The 23,575-nt window shown below is 34.7% G+C and overlaps 6 protein-coding genes and 1 long non-coding RNA gene across 7 annotated transcripts; 3 read left to right on the top strand and 4 right to left on the bottom strand.

Moving 5' to 3' along the window:
* Positions 1–1,906: 1,906 nt before the first annotated feature.
* On the top strand, positions 1,907–4,985 carry LOC110417444 (Glycine cleavage T-protein family). The gene is made up of 12 exons (XM_021429802.2): positions 1,907–2,309; positions 2,400–2,501; positions 2,620–2,653; positions 2,756–2,829; positions 2,938–3,003; positions 3,124–3,188; positions 3,284–3,371; positions 3,473–3,538; positions 3,745–3,910; positions 4,168–4,251; positions 4,325–4,452; positions 4,597–4,985. The coding sequence occupies exons 1-12, from the start codon at positions 2,082–2,084 to the stop codon at positions 4,777–4,779; spliced, it is 1,284 nt and encodes a 427-aa protein (XP_021285477.1). The 5' UTR covers positions 1,907–2,081; the 3' UTR covers positions 4,780–4,985.
* A 144-nt stretch (positions 4,986–5,129) lies between these two features.
* LOC110425016 (uncharacterized) lies at positions 5,130–6,760 on the bottom strand. Its single transcript, XR_002445978.2, has 3 exons — positions 6,637–6,760; positions 5,975–6,540; positions 5,130–5,786 (listed from the first exon to the last, which is right to left on the bottom strand). It is a non-coding gene; the product is annotated as an uncharacterized LOC110425016 (long non-coding RNA).
* Positions 6,661–9,183, top strand: PUT5 (Amino acid permease family protein). Its single transcript, XM_021439750.2, is given in 4 exon segments — positions 6,661–6,871; positions 6,981–7,172; positions 7,174–8,013; positions 8,488–9,183. Coding segments are annotated over 3 exon segments (1,500 nt in total). The 5' UTR covers positions 6,661–6,871; positions 6,981–7,041; the 3' UTR covers positions 9,017–9,183.
* A 556-nt stretch (positions 9,184–9,739) lies between these two features.
* Positions 9,740–11,883, top strand: LOC110420903 (uncharacterized). The gene is made up of 2 exons (XM_021434307.2): positions 9,740–9,924; positions 10,269–11,883. The coding sequence occupies exon 2, from the start codon at positions 10,423–10,425 to the stop codon at positions 11,485–11,487; it is 1,065 nt and encodes a 354-aa protein (XP_021289982.1). The 5' UTR covers positions 9,740–9,924; positions 10,269–10,422; the 3' UTR covers positions 11,488–11,883.
* Positions 11,884–12,792: 909 nt separating this feature from the next.
* Positions 12,793–15,443, bottom strand: LOC110420916 (uncharacterized). The gene is made up of 4 exons (XM_021434327.1): positions 14,999–15,443; positions 13,848–14,076; positions 13,368–13,492; positions 12,793–13,229 (listed from the first exon to the last, which is right to left on the bottom strand). Exons 1-4 carry the CDS (start codon positions 15,335–15,337, stop codon positions 13,140–13,142), a joined length of 783 nt encoding a protein of 260 aa, XP_021290002.1. The 5' UTR covers positions 15,338–15,443; the 3' UTR covers positions 12,793–13,139.
* Positions 15,444–16,608: 1,165 nt separating this feature from the next.
* Positions 16,609–19,307, bottom strand: LOC110411432 (leucine-rich repeat protein 2-like). The gene is made up of 7 exons (XM_021421575.2): positions 19,067–19,307; positions 18,666–18,798; positions 18,407–18,478; positions 17,901–18,044; positions 17,744–17,815; positions 17,535–17,606; positions 16,609–16,843 (listed from the first exon to the last, which is right to left on the bottom strand). Exons 1-7 carry the CDS (start codon positions 19,143–19,145, stop codon positions 16,774–16,776), a joined length of 642 nt encoding a protein of 213 aa, XP_021277250.2. The 5' UTR covers positions 19,146–19,307; the 3' UTR covers positions 16,609–16,773.
* A 750-nt stretch (positions 19,308–20,057) lies between these two features.
* On the bottom strand, positions 20,058–21,999 carry LOC149527736 (uncharacterized protein At2g23090-like). The gene is made up of 3 exons (XM_089782508.1): positions 21,759–21,999; positions 21,581–21,621; positions 20,058–20,381 (listed from the first exon to the last, which is right to left on the bottom strand). The coding sequence occupies exons 1-3, from the start codon at positions 21,832–21,834 to the stop codon at positions 20,262–20,264; spliced, it is 237 nt and encodes a 78-aa protein (XP_089638634.1). The 5' UTR covers positions 21,835–21,999; the 3' UTR covers positions 20,058–20,261.
* Positions 22,000–23,575: the final 1,576 nt, after the last annotated feature.

Genomic DNA, 23,575 nt, shown 5'->3' with positions numbered 1-23,575 from the left:
TTGGATGGGATTCAACTAGTGATCTTGGGATACCACTGAACTTGATTATAAATAATGATTATTAATATTAAATTTTAATTTTATATGTATTATTTTTTGTTTATACATTTTTTATAACTAATGTAATATTTATTAAAACTCATTAATTATTCTAAATATTATTTTGAAATTTTTATTTATTTTTTATAAATTAATTTTAATTTATTAATTTACTTTTCATCAATAATATACATAAAAAATTATTTTAATCAAATATTTAACAAAAAATATTTAAAATATTTATGTACAGATTCAGATGGTAATTCAAAAATTTTAACAAGTATATATAAGATTTGGATCCTTTATCAAATAATAACATTAGGGTAACTTAAAAATAACGGATACCCTACTCATGAAACTATATAATTATAACAAGTAATTATATCACATTCTATAACTTATAATTGCAAACTTCACATAATATCTATAATATATATAAAAGTAGGATAATTGATTAGGTCAATTAATTTATACCTGTTATTCTCAATTGGATTAATTTTGTAATAGTTTATATTCTGTTAACATTTAGCTAAGTATAAGTCTTGTATCTAGAAAGTTTATATACATCATTTAACAAAAATGTAAACTTCCAAATCACAAATGTTATTCATTTTTATTTGAACAATATATTTTTAATGAAAAAAAATTTACTGGATGTTTAATAGAATTATTATCTTTTTTGATTAAATACTGTTTTAAAACCATATATCTAGGAACAACTCTTAGTAAAACTTTTATTAAAAATAATAGCTTTTAAAATTAAGTTAAAGCTATTTGGTGAATTTACTTTTTATAAGTTTTTTTTATAGATAAGCTGTTTGGTAAAACAACTTATATAAACTTTAATTTTGATTAAAATTATTATCAAAGTGTATTTAATAAATCAAGAAAAAAATTGAATCAAATAAAAAAAGATGAGTGTGAAAAAAATATAATTTTTTCTATAATATTATGAATTGTTGAAAGATAAAAGAAAAATATAAAAAAATATTTGTTGTTTTTTTTAAAGATTGACTTAAAATTTATGACATTTGGAATTGAACAAAATTGATGTTAAGAACAATCATTAACAACTAATTATTTTAATTATAATAAACAAATATTATATAGAAAAGAAAAAGGTAAGAACAAATAAACATCACATAATTATTATATCAAATAATAAATTGAGAAATATTCAATCATAAAAAAGACTTTTCAAAGCAATAAAAGAATGATAGAAAATAAAATGAAAAATAAAATAAAAAAAATAGTATCTTAATGTAGTTTTGAATTTTAGATTTTTTTTTTATTTTTGTAAGAATAAAAAAAATCTAAAAAGATGATTTGCAGGGAGGAGGAGAGAAGAGGGAGATGGATATAGAGACAGGGAGGAGGCCATTTTTGAGAAAAATTTTTGTTGGAAAAGAAAAGAAAACTCTCATAAGAAATTGGCTTTTTTTTTTTTTCTAAAGAAAACTTCTATTTGGAGCTTTCTTTCTTTTTTATTTAATTTTGCTTAAAAAAATTATTTTTTAAGAGCTTGTAATAAAATACTGTTTGACACAGCTTTTATTTTTAAAAAATAAATAAATTAAAAATAAATTAAAACAAATAAGTATTTAATAAATATCAATTTATCTCTTTCTCTATTTGTAAAAATTATACATTCATATAATTGATTAATACGATATAATTTTTCTTACAAACGCTATTAAAAATACTAAATTAAAATTTGCTCCAACATAATCTATATTTTATGGCCTTTTCATAATGTAGCTACAGGGATCATCCTAATTTTAATAAAATTTACACAATTCTAAATTATGACTGTAAATTATAACTAATTAATTATAATTGCGAATGATATAATCCGGTTATAAGGCTACAATATAAACATCCTTCTTCAAAAATGTAATAGATAGAACACAATCTTCAGTAACCGGGTGGACCTCCGAGCTTCTCACGGTTAAGATCCTTTTTCCTTTTTCTTTTTTTTTTTTAGTTATCAGATTCCCGTATTTTCCACTTCCCAGCCGGCAGCCGCTGCAACAAACGAAGGAATGACGACGGCGACCGCGACGGCAACGCCTTGCGTGGCTCACTTGGTTGGCCGTTCCACCGCTCGTCTTCAATACTCTATAGGCGCTCCTCTTCTTTTCCGAAACGCGGCATTTTCGACCAAGAAGAGTAACAAGAACAAGCTCTCATCAAGAAAATCTTGCTCTACCTCTATTATGGCCGCCTTACCTTTCGAACTCTTCCCTCCCCCCATCGATCATGACTTCCTAGTACAGTCTCCCCCTGCGCTACCCTGAGCAATTTTTTTTTCATTGAAAAAGTATGGTTTTTTTTGGGATTTTTAATTTGATTGATTACAGGATACGGTTACAGCTGAAGGAGCGAAGGTTTCTGAGGAAGGAATAATAGAAACTTTTGAGAATGATGATGAAGCTTTGGATGCATTTGATAATGGGGTGGTGGTGCGTTTCTACTTTAAATTCAATTTCTGACTCAATATTTCTCGTTTTCATTTTCTTTGTGTCTTGAATCTCTTAGTTTTTCTAATAATATCCTTGTTTTTCATTTGATGGCTTTTAGGTTATGGACCTTTCCCAGTTTGGACGGATAAGAGGTAGGTACCTCTGCTTATTTCCCACTTCACTTCATTTGAGGTTTACTTATGCTAGTATGATTTGTTCTTATGAAAATAATATATTGGATTGAATTATTGAAGTCAGTGGAGATGACCGTATTCAGTTTCTTCACAACCAAACTACTGCAGATTTTGAATGTCTTAGTGAAGGACAGGTGTGTGTTTCTTGGGGAGTAGTAGATATACATACCCTCTTTGTTTGCTTTGTCTTTTTGCTTCATTTGGTTCAAACTGAATGGATTTTCTTCAATTGAAATTCATAGGGATGTGATACAGTTTTTGTTACGCCAACAGCGAGGACGATAGATATTGCTTATGCATGGATTATGGTAGTCTTATTTCCTATTTCTAATGTATTTTAGTTTGCTTTTTTTTTTGTTTTGCTTTTTTAGCAATGGATTGATCCTAGTTGATTTGTTTGCTTATTAGTCTTTTGTTCAAGTTCACAGAAAAAGGCAGTAGTATTAGCGGTCTCACTCGAGACCTGTGGAAACATAACTGAAATGCTCAATAAGTATGTCCATTCAACCTCTTGGAGATCATTGCATTCATTGCTTTTTTCCCGGAATAGCTTTGCCTGGTTTGTGGCGCTCAGCTTTTCTTTTGCAGGTACATATTTTTCGCTGATAAGGTAGAGATTCAAGACATCACCAAGCAAACTTGCTTATTTGCTCTAGCAGGTCCAAAAAGCAACCAAGTAAGGAAATTTCTATAAATTGTTATTCTTCCATGGCAGTGCTCTTTTTGTTGGTTTTAATTTTGATGATCTTAATGACTTCAGTTGTAATGTGTAAACAGGTGATGGCTAATTTGAATCTCAGTGATCTTGTTGGACAACCATATGGCGCAAATCGACATTACAGCGTAAGATCTCTATGTTCTTTTGAGCAAGTTGTTAATTTTGGTCTGTCTTGGACTATTTTGCATTTTTAATTTTTTTATGAGGTAAGTTCCACACTGGTAAGACTCTTTGATGTCAAAATAGTACTTAGAATAGGAAAGTAGTCAAATTGTATTCTGTTTAGTGTTTATTGTTGTATATCAAAAGTAGGATTTTTATCCAATTTCAGGTGAATGGTATGCCTCTAACTGTTGGGGTGGGAAATATAATTTCTCAAGAAGGTTTTTTGTTGATGATGTCACCAGAGACAGCCGGATCAGTCTGGAAAACTCTTCTTTCTCAGGGTGCTATTCCATTGGGTTTTAATGCCTGGGAAAAACTAAGGGTTATACAAGGTGGTAATTCTTGATTTGTTGGCCTGTCATGGCTTCCATTGTTTACTTATTTGCTTAATGCAGAATATCAAATTCAAGCATTTGCTAAGTCCGGTTGTAGTGAAGCATTTTGAGCATTTCTGTTACTAGTCTTGTTAAAAAAGCAGTCTAGGCAAATGTTTATTAAGTAGCTCTATGATTTAATTGATTTTTAATAACTTTTTCCCGATTAATTGTAATTCAGTAAGTTCTTAGGCAAATCTAACTTAACTTTGCAGGACGACCAGCTCCTGGAAAGGAGCTCACTAATGAATTTAATGTTCTGGAGGCTGGTCTTTGGAACTCAATTTCTATAAACAAGGGTAGCTAATCCTTACCATTGACTATCTGCTAAGAAAATTACAAAGATGCTTTATCTAACTCTACTATTCTTAGGCTGTTATAAGGGGCAAGAGACAATATCAAGACTCATTACGTATGATGGAGTTAAACAGAGACTATGGGGAATTCATTTGTCAGCACCAGTAGAACCTGGCAGCCCAATTACAGTTAATGGGAAGAAGGTTCTAGTCCATTTCTTTCCCAAAAGTGATTTGTTAGATTGAAATACATGTATATATTGGAATTAAGAGGGAATTCGTTTACTTTTGGTTCATATTTAAGGTAGAATGGGGAACTGACACAAAGCTATTCTTTAAATTCTGCAGGTTGGAAAGCTGACAAGCTATACCACTGGAAGAAAGGAATCTGACCATTTTGCTTTAGGCTACATCAAGAGGCAAGCAGCTTCGTGTGGGGATACTGTGGTGGTTGGAGAAAATATTCTTGGGAAAGTGGTGGATGTTCCTTTTCTTTCTCAGCAATCTCCTCCAAAGAAATCCAGTCCTTGACTTAACAGAAATTGTACCGATATAACTACTACTTTTGCATGCCTTGATTTCTTGTCATTCTTCAATGGTATGCCATGAACACGTTTTTCTTTTTGTATAATTCTTTTTTTAATCATTTCCCATCTTGTTGGTATGGTGGTCTTCATAAATATGTATTAAGACTTGCATCTTTTTTATTTTTATAGTGAAAGGAAAACTTTAGTAAATAGGCAATACCATTTTTGTCATGGCTTTTGCAGAACATAGAGATGATGCTTAGCTATCCGAATAAAAGAAAATTTTGTACAAGAAGACAGATAAACAGTACATTCTATTCAAAAAGTGAAAAAGCAGGACATATAATAGCCTTAAGTGATAAGCAGTAGTACAAAAAAGTAAAAGAAGAGGATCAAGAAAGGGCTTGGAACTGTATTTTTTTAATTACCACTTAAGAACTATGAAGTGCAATTTTCTTTTCTTCTCATGGTTACACATATTTGCACATTTTACTTCCATAAAATGTGAGGCAAAAAGTATTACCTTGTACTAATTGCATAAAGAGTATCATATTTAAGAGATGTTTTCTGCATCCTATAAAAGGTTACAATGCAATAATTCCATAAGGAGGGGGATTATCTAATGATCAATCAAGAACAATCTGCCAATATATGCTTCGAGGCCTTGTTGATCGGTCAATTCTGTGGGAAAGTTGACAAGAAATGTGATTCTCAAGTCACCTTGCTTTCCTCCTTTGGCATTGGACATTCCTTGAACCTGAATGACATTTTCATATCCTGAGTAACTGAAAGGGAGCAACCTGTGAGAGCCTTCACCATAGGGACCTCAACGGCAATCTCCAAATTGTCGACTTGGCTCCTAAACAGAGGAGAATGATATCTGCTGGAAGATTGCCTGGTTTCTTATTGCCTTTCCCTCGAATGTAACTTTTGTTCCTGCATTTTGCATCCTGGCCTCATATTTATTGTTGGTGTCTCCTCCCTCTTCTTGGACAATCATTCTGCCAACATCTGCCTCAAGCATAATGTTAGAGACTAAATTTAAATCTATTTTTAAAATTTCATCTAACAATTACTCTTTGATTTTGTAGTAGAATCTTCGACTTAAAAGACACAGATTATGAATTCTGCCTACCCCTAAACATGTCGTAAGCACTAGTACTTAGGAAAAGGATGATGTATGAAAGGGAGAAACATACCCTTCATCCGAGACGACATCCCTGATTAACTTGATCGTTTCTAGCCCGCCATAGCACAGCTCCTCCAGGGTGCAGTCAAGCATTTTTTTTCAACTGGGCGAGGTTTTCTCCGAGCAGTGGACTGACAGAACGTAAACGGAGTGGTACTCCTGCTTGTACTTGTTGAAATGCCTGGCATTGTAGTTTCTGATGTGCGCTTTCTATTCATGCTTCTTGAAAGAGGGGAAGGCAAATCTCGACTGACGCTTCTTGACACATTCGGCGATCTTTCAGCTTCTGCTCTGCTCCTTAGAGTAAAGGTTCTCCATAGAGAGAAATTTATAGTCTTAGAAGGGCTGCTCTTCCGTCTTGAGCTCTTCGACCAGAAAGTTGGTCTGGGCGAACCGGTGAGATGCTCCTTCTGCTTGAACTCTTTGAAACTTGAATACGATAAGTAATTATTTCATTTTAGGATTGGTCAGGCCATTTTTCAAATGCTGGAAGTCAATGGCATTGGTGCTTGCCACATCCCTGGAAGATACCCCACTGTTCTCACGCTCGCCAAACCGCGCTTGTACGCCACACCCCTATGTCAGCAAACTTGAGTTTCGTTTTCTCGTTAAATAAATAAAACACGGAGAACAAAGCAAAATCTTTGCATAATAAATATCGGTCGACAATACCTTTTTATTTTCTTTATCATATTCAATTTCGAGTATACTACACTCTCTGCAACGAGGCGTGGGATCAACGAAACCCCCTACGAATAGTAGTTGCCGAAAGGAATTAGGACAGATTCAATTGAAGGACCAAAACCTACAACATGTTCTGTTATTCAAAGATCTGAAACTGAAAGATTGTGTCCTTTTGAGGTTCCAGGCAAGACCCAGTTCTGTAATCCCTTGGAAAAGAAAACAGGTTACCATTCTTAAACCAAATTCATATGTTTTTATACTTGGGGTGTTAAAGTTGCTACCTTCAAACTCCAAAAAGATCTGATTTTTGTTTTTTTTTTTTCCATTTATAGGGAAGCTATCTGTTGCGTTACGTTTCGATATTGTTTTCTTTCTCACTTTTCCTGTCTGTGGATGGGTGAGGAGGGAATGGTAAGTGATGACAAGAGCACTGTTGTCAAAGCCAATCCAAAACTAACAGTATTGCCACTTATTGCTTTGATATTCTATGAGGTATCTGGGGGTCCTTTTTGGTGTAGGGATTCAGAAGGCAGGAGGTGGCCCTCTTTTGTCTTTGCTTGGCTTCTTGATATTTCCTTTAATTTGGAGCATCCCTGAAGCTCTAGTCACAGCTGAGCTTGCTACAAGCTTTCCTGAAAATGGCGGTTATGTAATTTGGATATCTTCAGCTTTCGGCCCCTTTTGGGGTTTTCAAGAAGGATTTTGGAAATGGTTTAGTGGGGTTATGGATAATGCCTTATATCCTGTTTTGTTCCTTGATTACTTGAAGCATTCATTTCCAATATTCAACAATTTAATTGGTCGAATTCCAGCTCTTTTAGGAATCACAGTTTCGCTAACATATTTGAATTATAGAGGACTACATATTGTTGGGTTTTCTGCTGTTTCCCTTGCTGCTTTCTCACTTTTCCCCTTTCTTGTAATGGGGATTCTCTTGATTCCTCGAATAAAGCCTAAGCGGTGGCTTGTAATGGATTTTAAGAAGGTGGAATGGAGGGGTTACTTTAACAGTATGTTTTGGAATCTGAATTATTGGGACAAGGCAAGTACTCTTGCAGGGGAGGTTGAAAATCCAAGTAAGACCTTTCCAAAGGCACTTCTTGGAGCAGTGGTTTTGGTGGTTTCCTCATACTTAATTCCACTTCTTGCTGGGACAGGAGCTTTGAACTCTTCTTCTAGTGAGTGGACTGATGGATATTTTGCAGAAGTTGGGATGTTGATAGGAGGCTTCTGGCTCAAATGGTGGATTCAAGCAGCTGCTGCAATGTCTAACTTGGGGTTGTTTGAAGCTGAGATGAGTGGAGATGCTTTCCAACTTCTTGGAATGAGTGAGATGGGAATGCTCCCAGCCATCTTTGCTTCAAGGTAAGTTAGTTCTCCGATTTTGCTTCCTTAATTGTGCAGATTTATGAGTATTTATAGATCCATATGGAAGCAGATCTAGTGAAAGTTGACCTCTGTTGGTTTGTTGGGGTATGATTTTAAATGAACGAAGGTACAGAATGGTACTTGGCTCTTTATCAACAGATTGCCCGAGTGTCAACACCCAAATTGGTTGTTTCGCTTAAGCTTGCAGGAAAATAACCAATTTCTTACTCATCTTCAAAATTGACTGAAAGCTTTAAAATTAGAGATTTCCTCTGAAGCTTTTACAAGAGCCTACACTGTAACTTTGCCATGGAAGTTTGATTGAACTTTGAACTCCTTTTTTATACCTTTGCACCTGCATTCAGAACATAATCAAGCAAACACATCTCTAAATTTATTTCGAGTGAAGTAATGTATGAATATCATTATGAGCTTTTCCATGACCATGGTCTTTAAAAATCCATTTTGTAGGTCAAAGTATGGGACACCAACAGTTAGCATCTTGTGCTCTGCCACTGGAGTTATTTTCTTGTCTTGGATGAGTTTTCAGGAGATCTTGGAATTTCTTAACTTCCTATATTCGATAGGAATGCTTCTAGAATTTGCTGCTTTTATAAAATTGAGAGTAAAAAAGCCTGAACTACATCGGCCTTATAGAGTTCCTTTACAAACATTTGGCGTAACAATGCTTTGCCTGCCCCCTGCCTTATTGCTTGTTCTTGTCATGTGCCTAGCTTCTGTAAAAACATTCGTTGTAAGTGGTATGGTTATCATTGTTGGGATCTTCCTTTACCCTGCTTTATTACATGCAAAGAATAGGAAATGGACCCACTTTAATATAGAACAGCTGGTGGTTCCTTCAAATGATTTGGATGTGGCACAACCGCATCAAGAAGTTACAGATGAGGCTTCAGTTAGTCTTCTTCCGGTTTTGAAACCATCAGAGATTGACCGAGAACTCTCTGAAACTTCATTGGAAGGAGTTCAAAAATTAGAGTAGGATCTCCTTTGTATACTTTTGTACTATGATTCATGGTGTAATCGGATTTTTCACAGATTATTAGTTATGTATTCTCCTTGGAATCTATAAAACTGTACCACATTGTTCCAAATTTATATGCAAAGAATAAAAAATTTACCCAAAGTAATTTGGGTGGAAATGGTTCCATTGTCCTTCAAACTTTATGTAAGTTAGATATTCATTAGACCATGCTGCTGAAGTCCTGATGCTTCTTAAGCATTGGCATACAGGTAACCTGCAGAAGGGATTTGAAGTTGCACTTAACAGTTTTTCCATATATTACCTTCCAAATCCCAATGTGTAAAGCATGAAAGCTGGATGAATTTTAGGTCAAAGACAGATGGCAGGCCAGATGAATGACAGGATGAGTTATGGTTATGCCTACAGATTTCTCGCTCCAGAAGTTTCCTCAACACAAAATTCAGCCCTGTGGTCTTTATGAACGCAGGCATGAAGCTTTCAATCCCTAAACATATTCCTCTGAAGCACTAATCATAATATATGTCAAAAGCAGGGGAAACAAACCCCAAAGCCAAATATATCAAGCAGCTACAAGTTTCGGTTAAAAAAGTATACAAAAGAAAGCTGAAGCAAATATAAGAAACACAAGTGGACAGCCCCTAACAAGTCTCATATTACAAACGTTAAAAAAAGAGCACGTGAGGTTTTAGTCTTAAACGAATATTCAGCCCTTCAATATTGTAAAGTCCTGTTTGGTTTTTCCCTGTTCACATTAGTAGCGGAACTAAAAAACAAAACAGACAAGGAGCCGATCACCAAACACTACAGGAAAAAGGGTCGGAAAAAGGGACAAAAAAGAAAAAGAAAAAAGAGAAAAGAAACTCGGAGTTCATAGCCAAATAGATCATCGTCATCGACGGACATTGGTGCGTATCTCACTCCACCTCAATTCAATTCTCAATTTGCTTGTTGGCTTTTCTATTCTTATAGAAATCTCAAATGGGTATAAATTATTCCTTATTATCACTGTTTAAATCTTTCGAGTTTGTTCGATTGCCTTCGCTGATAACTTGTCTCGATAATTTATTAATTGCACCAAATTTTACCTTTTTTTGTCATCTTTTGTTGTTTGTATTGGGTTTTAGTCAGTAACTAATAGCATTAATCAATTACTAATAGAATTTTGCTTTTTGCCTCTTTGAATTAAATTTCTTTTGTAAATGTGTAAATTTTTTGATATTATATTGATGGAATTATGGTTAATTTGCAGGTGGAAATAGCATTTGGGGTTTAGGGTTTTAGGTTGAGGAGGGTATGATTTGCCATCTGGGTTTCGATATATTTTGATGAAAAATTTCTACTTTAGCAATTGATTTTTGATGGGGGTTTTTACTTGAGTGAAATCGAGGAAGCTGGAGTGGAAGATGATGCGCAATCAAAACTATGCTCGTGTTGATACCTTAGAGCTAAAAGCTCTCATTGTTAGAAAGGTTGGGCATCAAAGAGCAGAGAAGTACTTTGATCAGCTGAGAAGGTTGTTTAGTTTGAAGATTGGCAAATGTGATTTTGATAAGTCTTGCATTAAGACCATTGGGAGGGAAAACATCCCTCTTCACAACCGGCTTATTAGATCCATTATCAAGAATGCATGCATTGCTAAAGTTCCACCGTTGAAAACTATTAAAAAGGTAGGAAGTAACCTTCAAATTGGAAATGGTTATCAGCGAAATTGTCTTCAGTCTCTTTATGGCGATGCATTTCCTCCTTCCCCTCGCAAAGGTAGGTCTCCTGTCAATCGGGATAGAAAGTTCCGGGATCGTCCAAGTCCATTGGGACCTCTTGGAAAGCCACAGAGTATTGTATGTGAGGAGTCAGTTTCCAAGGCACAAGAGCAGAGTGCTACTGAATTGCTTTCACTTGGGAGCAGGCCTCCTGCTGAAGTTGCATCTGTGGAAGATGGGGAAGAGGTTGAGCAGGTGGCTGGTAGCCCGGGTGTTCAGAGTAGAAGTCCAGTTACTGCTCCTCTTGGTATCTCCATAAATTTTGGTGGAGCTCGCAAAGCTCTTTCTAATGCTTTCTTAAGTAATAATTACCACCTAGACACCTGCCAAAATAGAGGTGAGCTACCCGATACAAGATCACTAAGAAGTCGTTTGCAGCAGAAGTTGGGGATGGACGGAATTAGTGTTTCTGTGGATTGTGTTAACCTACTGAATAATGGCTTGGATGCTTTCTTAAAAAGATTGATTGAGCCCTGTGTAGGATTAGCTGGGTTGAGGTCTGGAGATGGGAATTTGAAGCAATCAAATGGTCAGTTCATTCCAAGATTGAATGGAATGTTACATCAGAATTACTTGCAACACTCAGCAAAATCATTTTATGCATCCATGTTGGATTTTCGTGCTGCAATGGAACTGAATCCCCAGGTACTTGGTGAAGATTGGGCTATGCAGCTCGAGAAAATTAGTCTTAGCTCTTTTGAAGGTTGAGAAGAATCTGGTTCACTTAAACTAGCTTAGGAAATTATCATATATGATTTCACGTTCAGAATGAATATATGATTAGGTTTTTTTATCTTTTATCAAAATATACCTTTGCTTGAATTTTGATGTCTTCTTGTGGAGCTCTACCAATATTAGCCAAAGAATTCCATTTTTCATTGGGGAGGTTGGGGGTAGGGGTTGGGTAAAAGGAACACTCTTAACAGCTGCGACCTGCGAAAGTTTTGAATCAAGTTGATGAACAAGCATTTAGATTTTAGCACCTATGATCATTAGAAGGAGATAGGTTTATACGAGGAATGTAAAATACTTGATATGATTAAGATCCCATTGTTGAACAATTCTTCAGTCGATATCTAGTTTTATGTTATTCTTTCTTTATCATTTCGTCTTTCCCCAAATATTGTACCGTGTTATTAATGAAAAGATATAAACATCGTTAGTTCTTTCTTCATTTCGGTTCATGGAATGATGTGGAATCAAACTTGACGTGTTTTTCTACGGCTCTTTTTAACCTTCTTGTCTTCCGCTGATGATCACCAACCAAGATGTTTGCCTTAAATAATTACAGCTGTAGCAATTTGTATATGGTAGGAGTATTGGATTATATCGCGCATCAATCAAAGACAATTATCATTCTGGGAATGGGGGCTGTGGGAATCAGTAGGCTGGTCAGTGCTGGACAAGTTTGTGCCCTGTTTTGACAGAGAATTGAAGATGTTTTCTACTTCTGACACTTCAATCAAATACTTCTCAGGAGTGCACGTGTTTGAAGATGTGGGAAAACACTTCTGAATATACCTTCTATATGGATCATCTATAAGTTTTGCCATGAGAGTTTATCTTGGCATCAGTTCTCTTTCCCGCATTTATAAACAGCGACTGGCTTCTGCTTCCATTAATGAATTGGCTGTTGCTGTTAGTGAACTATCCGTTTCGGGCTTTGTATTTTCCAATATGATACAGTATAATTTTCCCTTTCATTTCGAGCCAAAACATGGTTAAGCATAATACGGTAGTATATGACCGGCCAGTAAACACGACACCAGAATGCTCCAGAATTTAATGATCTGCTTTACACAAACTAAACAGTTCATCTACATTAGTCAGTTAGGGAATATTATGATGGATCCTTACAATATAAATCGGAACACATACTTTATCTCCTGCTAGATTTGAGAAATGTAATGCTGATTCCCTGATGGCATGTTTGGACCGGTCTCTTCTCTTATCTTAAATGGAATTAGCCCCAATTCTGGCAGTAGGGCTACCCAAAAGTAAAAAAAAGAAAGATTGCAGGGCAAAGAATTTCATATGATGATACACTCGAGAATACAGAACAGCAAATACTGGTGTCAAAGAATGCTTTAATATCCTTCCTATAACTAGATTTTTGCGTCACATTTCAAGAATAACGATAACTATGGGGGAAGAAGATGGGGAGAAGCGGGGGAAAGAGAAAATTTCAAAACAAAAACATGATGAGTCATACTTGATTCATCCCCTTGAATTTTGCTTTAAGTATGCTTCCAGTATTATATCAAGACCAGATTCCTGTGAGCACAAAATTCTCATCGGATCTCCTGTCCGTTGTAAAAAGTCAGATCTTGAACACAAGGGAATTGACAGCACCAGATCAATCAGCTGGTAATTGTGGCTGGTTTCGCTAGACTTGCCATGTATGTCATATAGACAGTCCATAAGTATGAAAATGAATTACTCACCAGTGGCTGCAAAAAAGAATAGCACCAGGAAAAAAAATTCATGATTAAAAGTTCAACTACAACCAGAGGAGGAAGAGTGAGCAAAGAATAACACAACAGAATCCAGGAAAAGAGAGAGGGACAGAGGACGGAGAGCAAGCATACCTGCAAAGGAACTGGGATGAATCTGAAGGTGATAAAATCACAAAAGGGCCAGTACATGACACCATTTAACATTGTAGGGACCAAGTCACGCTGTAACCGGGCAACAATTTCTCCACTCCTTTCACCTAAGCCATAAAACCATGGCAACTGCTTAAGCAAAGTATTTGCAGCAATTATTTCTTGAATGTGATGGTCAATGCATTATTCTGTTAGGTGCAATATGGCCCCTAGTTGAATAAGGCTAAAAATTGTTTAAAAGTTACATTCTCCAATCACAACCTATAGATAGAAAAGGTGATGTATAAGTATTAACAATTTATATTGATGCAGTTCAACATGCCTTAAAGTTTGGGTACGTTTTTCCATATAAAAATGAGGTAAAACAGATGGAAAATTATGACAGAATAATCAGCATAATTGGGCAACTAAAGAAGAAAATTGTGTTTATTTTATGACATGTAAGGAAAGAATTGTGCATACCTTGTAGACGTGCATTCAAGGAGAAGAAAACAACAGTCATGGCAGGCCCATAAAGTAGCTGCCCCATGGCCATTTTCTTAAAAGTAGTGATCAAATCTCGCTTTGGGAAGAGTTTCGACATCAAGTTGAACCAAAAATGCAGGGATGGTCCCAAAATTAACATCCCATATCCAGCCATACGTGATGTCCTCACTAAATCATAAGGTTCAGAAGATGGCTTGGAAATTGTCTGATCATAGAAGTCCCCATTAAAAAAAATACAGGTGTAAGTCTCAATGAAACTAATAACAAAAGCACTCCTGAGCCCACACATGCAAACAGGATTTTGTGTATGTGCAAATGTATAATTATATAATCAAATGCAAGCAAACTATAGATTGTAATGTCAGCCATACACCAAGCACGCATATATATAACTACATTTCTAGCAATTTTACACAAGTAATCACCAATTTGACTAGTACATGATACATAAATGAAAGAATTAGCCATAAAGGAAAGAACTAGATAACAAGAAGCAGCAACTTTTAAATGCAACAAGTTTATACAGGCAATTTGATATTTATAATTTCTCTCACATCTTCAACTGTATTGTCAAGGAAAACGTAGGTTACCTAATAATGATTAATTTTTACAAACATCAATACCATACTAAATAAAGTAATGAAATTATAAGGTTAAACCGAATTTTACCCAATACCATATAACAATAATAATTAGACAACTAAAAAACCAATAAAACAACAGTAATTTTTTTTCTTTGGCCAGTACACTTATCATGTGTTTATCAAAATGATTTACTACATTATATTTGTTGGAGCAATAGATACAAATGTGAAGCGTTATGCTCAAAATGCCAGAACTGAAATACAAATAAGTTCACACTAATGTTATTTGACTTGTCAAATTTTCATCTATAGACTCGCACGTGTTTAGTGAGAAAAAGTTATTTTTTTAAAAATAACCCATTTCCAATAACATGGAGAAGTTTCCAGACAACCCAACATTGACCCGTGAAAGATTTTCTTTCCTTTTCCTCCCCTTTCTCATCAACCAAACAAAATGCAAAAGCAAATTCCTAACCTTTTAATCAACAAGAAACCCATCTTGAGTTATGGGAAAAAAATCCCAACTTTACATAAGAAATTTACCTGAGAAGACAAATCAGCAGCTACATATATAAGCGAGGAAGTAACGCTCTTGGTTAAAACGGGCCATGACTTCACCATTCCCAAATACCAACCAACTAACCCAACCCTCGTTGAGGAAGAGGAGGAAGAAGAAAACGAAGAAGCAAAAAGAGAAGGGGAGATCTCATATTCTTTCACTTTTCTCAGAACATTTGGGAACCGAAAATACTCTCTGGTTTGGGCATGCGTTTGGTTTCTGAGAAACGGGTGGATTCTGTTGATCGGGTCAGTGAGATCGGTGAATGGTTGCTTCTGTAACAGCCGGATGATGCTAGCGTTTTTACGCATAGCCCCGCTCATTTTCCCTTTTCTTTTTCTCTTGTGGGAAGTATTTTTCTCTTAGGAATGCCGTAGGGTTTTTCCTTCTTCAACCGTGACAATCTTGGCAGGGGTTTTGGGGTTTTGACAACAACTTCCTTTTTTTTTATTTTGCTTTTCAATATTTATGGTGGGAAATTTGGCGATTTCTGGTTTTTTAAGCTGTTCTCGCGATTACCAAATGGAGTTGTACTCGCTTCCCTAGAGCACAAGGAAACTTTAAAAAATGATAGAATTCTATTTGTTTTTTCTTTATTTTATTTTCATGAAGATTAAAAAAAATTTAATTTTGCTGTATTTTATATTAAATTTTATTTTTTATAGTATAGATATTTAATATTTTTAATATAAAAAATTTAAAAATAAAAAATATTAAAAAAGACTTTATTTAAAACGTCTTAAAAAACAAATAAATAGACAATGAAAAAATGATGGAAAGAATATTTAATATTAATGACCATTGGAAAAGTAAATTAAAAAAAAATTAGAAAAGATATTTATTATTACAAAATTAATTGTTAAGTTTATCTCTATAAAATTGATTTTTATGGAGTGACTTTAATCAAATGAATTTCTCGTATTTATATTTATCTTGGACCAAAAATGAACTCAATTCTGTCTTTTTTGCTTTTTCTTTCGTTTTAAAAATTATTTTTGTTTGTATCATTTCAGTGTATAACTCATAAGGCTAATTTAAATATTCACTTTCTCAAATAAAATAAGGTGCCAATAATTTATTTAGTAATGATTGGACAGAGCGGCGAGTAAGTGAAAAGTTGAGAAGTGTAGCGAGTAGAGGATAGATCCTTGTGGTTGGTAGGCATGTCTGCTCATATGAAATTGGAATACTCTTCCACGAGTTTAGCTACGCCAATCGTTTTCTTGACACGCCAACTCTTAGCCCTCTCCTGCCCGCCACGTGTTTTTAAGTTACAATTTAGGCCAGCCCTTCAAAGTTCAATCCAACTCCGAATTGCGTCTTTGCACTTACGTCCCTCCACTTCTGTTTATTAGGCATATTTTGCCCTATTTTTTCTGCTTTGACGTAAGGACTTGGGCCTATCTCTAATCTCTACCTTACTGGGCTTTTTAGTACAAATGAAGCCTGACGGGGTGTTAAATGAGAGTAAGTACATCCTACGACAGTGAGTATGCCTGTCCTGCCCTTAGGCCCCTGTTCAATTGATCATGATCAGAATTATATTGATATCATGACCGATTCAAACAAAGATATTCCTGTGCAAAACTTGAGGTTATAAAACCCAGATCATTTTATTCTGCAGACTATAAAGGTAAAACAACACCACTATCAAACTAAACTACATAGAAATAGCAGGCAGTCCCACTGCTACATCATAAGATAGGGCATTACAATTCTTGTACTTTTATCAAAGTTCCTTCGGTGAACACTAGCTTGTTTAGCAGCCAAAGTCATAAGGCACAAGTCCTTTCAGCTCCGGTCCATTAAGACGCTTGTTGTTTTCAAAGCTGAAACAAAGCCAGGAAGCAAACAGTTTAGTTAAATTGATACTGGCATAAAAAAATTTACATATATGTAACTGCACTTAGGCTCATAAGGTTTGTTAAACATTATAACATTTATTCTTTAGCCCTAACATATTAGCTTAAGTTTTGAACTGAATGGTTCTTTCACTTTGTGATAAAAGCTCCGTTTCATGGCCAGGGCTTGACATACTGTTACAACTACACGGCCACCATACCATAGACCGTATACTCCTACAGGTAACCCATGTTTCAGGTGAATTTGGGGCAGGGGTGTCAAGCATACCCACATTCTCATTAAGTTAATAGATTCAAAATAATCCTAGGCTTCTAGGTTTACTGCTAATTGGTTTCACTCCCAAGATACTCATCCAAAAGCACTTGTATCAGATGCAACCAGCAGGAACATCAATATATGCAATGCAGGGTAGCAAAAACTTGCCAATTTACCGTTTGGAACAAGTCTAAATAGTTGAAGATACCTATTCAGGTATCACTAATACATCTCATTCATGCAAATGGAATAGAGGACACAGTTATTTCTTCCTGCTCATTCTCATTCTTTTTTTTCAACCAATGACTGCTTTGAATAATACAGAGATGTACAATCAGGTCGACTTCCTACATTCTTATAGTTAAAAATAGCTTAAATTTTGGAAATATTATAAAAGGGTACCTTCGCATTGAAAACATTGAAAAAGGGCCATCAACGGGAATTGTTCCACAGTGATCATTATTAGAAACATCACTGCATTGATAATATAAACATTTTGTTAATACATAAACCACATATCATGAAACAAGCAAGGAAAGGAAATTAGATCCAAAACAAGCAAGAAAAAAGCTTTTGGATTTTTCATTTTATTTCCTTTCCACTGAACTTACAATACTTTGAGGTTTGAGAGGGTAGTGAGCTCCCTTGGAATTGATCCTGTTAGCTTGTTGTTGTTAAGACGACTGCAAAATAGATTCAAGCACACTAAATTAATTTAAGCAAACTGCTGAAGTAAACTATTAAGTTGATCCATGTGAAGTTGCTTACAGGAATCTCAGTGACTTCAGTTTGGCGAAAGACTTGGGTATTTCTCCTTCAAACTTGTTACCATACAAATCCATGCCAACAAGGTCCTTCAGATTACCCAACTCCTCAGGAATTTTCCCTCGTATGTCATTTTTATAAAGCTCCCTGCAGAGATTGAAAATTTTCACACCTGATTACTACTATATTAAACTATTTCACATGAAGATTTTTTTTTTTTAAATAAACAGCTTAAGCATGGAAAGGTAAATGATATATAAAGACAAATATAGTAAAACTAGAGTCCAAAATTTTCCTCTGATTTTGGGTACTTAGAAACTAAACATGCATGATTGTGTTGAACTTGGGATACAATGACATGTTCAGGAGAACGTACATATCCTTTTAAACCAACAATAATGGAAAGCAAAATTCAAAATCTAAATTCATTTGCTTTCATTAATTTTCTGTTCAACCAAACAAAGCATAATTAAAAACAAGGAGCAATTGTCAGGAAGAGAGAGAAATACAAGTACTGCAGATGTTGGAGTTGACCTAGCTCAGGCCCCAAAGTCCCAGAGATATTAGAGTTCCCTAAGTCCCTGTAATACAAAGAAAGTATATTTAGTACACTAAGTTAGCATCAAATCCAGTTTATACATTTTAAAATAAGAATCAAAAGAACTAGGAAGAGGAAAATGATAGAGACAATGGAACTGAATAAACCAAAAACAAAATATTCTAAATTTTGATTATAAGAAAGATCCAGCAATGAAGAAGGAATCTTACAAACGAATCACATGATTGTTAGAATCACAGGTGACATGAAACCAGGTGCAGGGATTGACAAGAGTAGGGTCCCAACTCTGCAACACATTGGTGGGGTCAGAAAGCCTGCTTCTCAAGGCATGCAAAGCATTTCCTGCAACCAGAAACCAACAAAATGGTAAATTTTAAACAACCCAGGCTTTATTATATAGCTTTCCAGGAAATAGCAACTTAACAAATTAAAAAATAGCAAAACCAAAAGAAAAGGAAAAAGCCCTTCCTTATACATCTCACACAATTGTTGTAAGCTATATTTTTATATGGAAATCCCCTCTCATCCTTCAACAGAGGAATGGAGAAAAAAGATGGAAATTTCAAACCCTAAAGAGAAAAACGTAGATGGGTAGTGACTAGTTAAGTACCTTCAGAGTTGGTTGAAATAGCAGGCGAAAGAAATAGAAGGAAAGAAAGAAACAAGGACAACAAAGAAAGAGGAGCCATTGCAGAGAGACAAAGAGAGGTAAGGAAGAAGTAAAACAAAAACAGAGAAGGAAAACTTAAAAGGGCGAGATAGCAGGTAGGAGGTAAAGTAAGTCAAGTCAATTCTGCAGACGTAGCAAGAGGAGAGAGTTATTACTGTTTGAGACTGGAAAGAGTGCGAGTTAGTGGGGGTGGGGCGAACCTGTGGAAATTCACACATTGGTCGTGTCTTTCAGTCTTCTGCCGCGTGGTGTGGGTCCCACTTGGAGGCTGTCTAAGCCACTCTCACTGACTCTTTCTTGGAGTCAACTTGGAAACCAGAGAACACGAAGCAAGGAAGCTGCCTCCCTGGTGGGAATGTGAGGATTTTTTTGCGTGTTTTGTTGGTCTTGTTTTAAATTGTTCGTACCTCACTGAGTCAATGACTCTCTCTCAGTTGCACTGGTTTAAAATACAGTTAATGCCCAAAGGAAAGTATATTTGGGCTTTCGATGGATCCATAGCAGACTGTTCATGAAGCCGAACCCCTATTGTGAGGGCACCAAACCGGTCCTTACTGTTGGTAATTGCCTAACGAAGGGAAAAGCTCTCAGATTTTGTCTTCAAAGTTGCATTCTTTTTTATGTTATTACTTGCCGGAGACAAAAGCAAAAGTTTTTTTATCATAAAAGCAGTTAATGCCATGGAACACATTAAACCAAATAATACAGGCAGTACCTTCAGTAAAGAAAAAGCAACAATCATTAACTGCTTGAACAGGCCAATTTGGTGTAGGCAAAAGCATTTTGCCATCCATTAACCTGTCTGCCTGATGGATGAATGTTTTAGTGCTCCACAAGGCAAAGACTGGCCACTAATGCTTTAACAGGCTTCCGTGCAAACAAGAATTATGAAAGCTTTACCACATCAATTGTATGCCTACCAAGCAACAAGTAAGAGAAACTGCTAAAAATCCAAATAGATTCAATTGACACCCAGGACTGAACACAGCATGACAATGGTGGCAATAAAATTCAGTGGTGAGTTCAGAGGCTTGTGAAAGAGATTTTAGGAAGCTAATCATAAGTAGCAAGGTACAAGATAGATATATGCTACAAGCCATCTCAAACTCCCAGTTCTTTCATTGAGTTTTGTGTGTCACTTTTGAAGATGAGGAAAACACGTGGATACATCAGATTTAGGATGCTTCGCTTCAGCATGCTCCCGGCACTTCACTTCTGATGTGGTACACATGAATGTTTGCATGCACACCTTGCACTGTACTCAGTCCCCATCATCCACCACATACAATATCGGAGGAACCAGAGACAAGGCCAACAATGATGTAAACAACAAACAAAAGCCAAGTCACAATCATTGTGAATGGATTTAATAAAATGCGTCTAACTCATTAACATTATTAACTAAACCTATAAATGAATGAATAATCAAAGATAAGGATGATTAATTTGAATTCACTTTCATGTGATCAGTGATTAACATATACAACAACTGAAAACGCAAAACAAACCAAAAGGTCAGAAGTAGTCATAAAAACTTGAAATGCAGAAATTCTGTAATCTTCATGAACAATTTGTGGAATTCTCATTACAGTGAAGATGATCTTGTGTTAAGAAATGGTTTTTGGGCAGGTCCAAAGCTAAAAGAAAGAAGGTAGATCTCAGGAACCAGATTGCAACATGCTGCAAGTCTTCAATTATCACCAAACTCCATACAAACAGAACAAGAAGAGAGCGTCTAGAGATACAAAAGTACAAAAAAATACGGACAGTTTTTGCCATCAATAATCTCTTCTAGTAAAAGATGCAAATTTCAGGAAGGATAAAAAAGACATACAGATTCTTCTCATCAAAATTGACAAGTTCATGCAAGAGAAGCTAAACTCAACTGTTAATATCTCACGGTTTTTCACAGAGCAAAAAAAAAAAAAAAAACAAACATCTCGCGGTTTTCCAATGGAAGGGAATTGAGCAAAATATTAGAACAATGTAGTATTGAGAGGTGATAACAGCCTCAATCAAAATTATAATTTCAAGGAGGGGAACTAAGAAATAAGTTCCAACAGCTATATAGTTTAATCTAAAAATCCCTAAATCATGTAAACAACAATCTCCTCACTCATGATACATCACTGCAAATAGTCCAACTATGTATACAAAAAAAAAAAACGCTAATAATCCAGTGTCTAATTTTGCCAAAAGGTGACAAAAAGGCAATTATGGGATTATGCTCACAGCTATACATCCTAATAGTATCTCAACACCCAGAAATATACAAACTTTAAAGAAAGCTGCAAACATACATGCAAGGAAAAGATATTCATCTCAAATTGTCAATTTTGATCTAGATATATTAGGAAACAAAATACCCATAGATCAATTGAGAAAAAACAACAGATCAAGCAAAGATAGTGTTAAATCTAAAGTAAACGAACCCAGAGCATGCAAAGATACTACCTGGATGGTCATGGCCTTCTTGTTAGACTCAAGCTGACTTCCTATCAAAACAAAAATCAAACAAAGCAAATCTTAGTATGAAGAATAGATCTAACTAAAAGAGAAGTTTTTTTTTTGTAAAAAAAAAAACCCCAGAGAGATAGAGATAGAAAAGAAGAAGGCAGAAATATTACAATACCTTTGGCAGCAGCTTTTTGCTTTTCCAGGTTCTTCTCACGTGCCATCTTGGATTTCTGCCCATTTCCTCCTCCCATGGTGGATGATAAGATGTGGGAAAAGGTTTGATCAAATGGGATTTGAGGTTTTGAAGGAGAAGAAACAGAGGAGGGCCTTGGAAGAAGGTGAGTTTTAGAAGGCAGAAGACAGTAGAGAGATAATAAAATATTACTATAAAAAGTCAGGGGAAGGGAAACAGGGAATGCAGACAATGAAGCACCGCGTACAAGTGGATGCGAATAAAGTAACGTCAGTGGGGCCAAAAGTGTAGAGGTTAAAAATCGATGTTGCTTAATTTTCTTTCTTTTTTTTTTCTTCCTTTCGGAAATTATCAAAAAGGGGATGGAAAAAAACTAACAGGAGTTACCTTAAAATTTGCTAATAGTATAATTCTGTTGTTATTAGGGTTTTTTTACATTTAGAGTGTGTGAAATGGATAAGAAAAGGTTTTTTTAATTATATTTAAGTAAGTTTGTTAGTTTACAATATAATATGATTACAAGTAATGTTATTGTAGAAAAAATAATATTACAGTATTTATATATAAATAAAATAATAAAAAAAATATAAAAAATAATATTATAGTATTTAGTTTATAAATATTTTATTAGAAATGTAATTTTAATTTTTAAAATTATTTTTGTTTATTAAAATATAAGTTTAATATATTTATATTTTTTATTATTAATTTTTATATAATATTATTTATTAAATATATTTTTAATATTATATATTTTATTTTTATTTTTTATTATAATAGTATATAGTTTATTTTTTAATATACTTTTTATATTATATATTATATTTTAATTTCTTTTACTTATGTTATATAAATTTTAATTTTTTATATTTTAATTTTTTTTTGATTTTTATATTATATATTTTATTTTAATATTTTTATTTTAATTATAATATTATAAAATATTTTTAATAAGGTAATAAAGTTGAAGGATAAAAATGTGAACATTAAAAAATACAATGTAGTGCGATTGTATTGATTTTAGACTACAATCACATTACATTCCTAGACTATGTGTTAACATTACAATCTTATATTGTCGTGGTCTGTTGCAAAATAAATACTGTAATATAATTTAATTGAATACATTACAAAGAATGTACGCATGCTTTCTTCATATCAAACGTTACCTTAAATTTATTGATTCAATGCATCCTTATTAAGTTTTGAATTCAATTCCTAATGATTATCTTATGCAAATAGAGGAAAATTAGATGGAAAATTAGAAAGATATGGCACTGGTCATACGTTGGATTTCCAGGGAGGAAAGAAAGGATTTGACATATTTGTGCAAATAGAGGGGGCGGAGGCCCAAGGAAACTCCCCTCCCCTGGGACATAAAACTGTTACATGCAGGGATAGGAAACATTCAATGAATCCAAAAAAGAAGTATATATTACAAAATTTTGTACAAAATGCGAAGTGCAGCCTACAACACCTCCTTCATGGCTTGCATTCTTTCCTCCTCTTCAGCTTTTTTCCAAGCAGCCTGAAAGGAAAGAATCGACAACTACAAGTTCATTAAAATATGGAAAACTAATATCTTTTTCTGTTTTTGGTTGCAGGAAGATTGACATAAAGAAAAAACAAAAGAAAAACTACTCAAGTAATTTATTTAGAAACTTGCCTTGTCTCGTTCAAGTCTGGAGAAATGCGGGCGGATGGAGTTTCCTAAGCTTAATCCTCCCCAAGCTTCTTGCAACTCTCTCTCCCTTGCTTCTCTACGAGATACAGAGAATCTAATCTGGTCTCTTGGTTGC

Source organism: Theobroma umbraticum, unplaced genomic scaffold, assembly GCF_002168275.2.
Source record: "Theobroma umbraticum cultivar Fairchild unplaced genomic scaffold, ASM216827v3 scaffold_30.0, whole genome shotgun sequence".
NCBI lineage: Eukaryota > Viridiplantae > Streptophyta > Magnoliopsida > Malvales > Malvaceae > Theobroma > Theobroma umbraticum.
This window is presented reverse-complemented; position numbering and strand designations above follow the sequence as displayed.

Coding starts and splice junctions, on each gene's coding strand:
- LOC110417444 (XM_021429802.2), top strand. CDS start 2,082: ATGACGACGGCGACCGCGACGGCAACGCCTTGCGTGGCTCACTTGGTT. Junction 2,502..2,619: donor CATTTGATAATGGGGTGGTG/GTGCGTTTCTAC, acceptor GATGGCTTTTAG/GTTATGGACCTTTCCCAGTT. Junction 3,539..3,744: donor GCGCAAATCGACATTACAGC/GTAAGATCTCTA, acceptor ATCCAATTTCAG/GTGAATGGTATGCCTCTAAC.
- LOC110420903 (XM_021434307.2), top strand. CDS start 10,423: ATGATGCGCAATCAAAACTATGCTCGTGTTGATACCTTAGAGCTAAAA.
- LOC110420916 (XM_021434327.1), bottom strand. CDS start 15,337: ATGAGCGGGGCTATGCGTAAAAACGCTAGCATCATCCGGCTGTTACAG. Junction 14,077..14,998: donor CTGCTGATTTGTCTTCTCAG/GTAAATTTCTTA, acceptor TTCTATGATCAG/ACAATTTCCAAGCCATCTTC. Junction 13,230..13,367: donor TCATCCCAGTTCCTTTGCAG/GTATGCTTGCTC, acceptor TCTTTTTTGCAG/CCACTGGTGAGTAATTCATT.
- LOC110411432 (XM_021421575.2), bottom strand. CDS start 19,145: ATGGCTCCTCTTTCTTTGTTGTCCTTGTTTCTTTCTTTCCTTCTATTT. Junction 17,816..17,900: donor CTGAAGTCACTGAGATTCCT/GTAAGCAACTTC, acceptor TCTATTTTGCAG/TCGTCTTAACAACAACAAGC. Junction 16,844..17,534: donor TCAATGTTTTCAATGCGAAG/GTACCCTTTTAT, acceptor GCTTTGTTTCAG/CTTTGAAAACAACAAGCGTC.
- LOC149527736 (XM_089782508.1), bottom strand. CDS start 21,834: ATGGGAGGAGGAAATGGGCAGAAATCCAAGATGGCACGTGAGAAGAAC. Junction 21,622..21,758: donor GCAAAAAGCTGCTGCCAAAG/GTATTGTAATAT, acceptor TTGTTTTGATAG/GAAGTCAGCTTGAGTCTAAC. Junction 20,382..21,580: donor AGAAGGCCATGACCATCCAG/GTAGTATCTTTG, acceptor GACTGAGTACAG/TGCAAGGTGTGCATGCAAAC.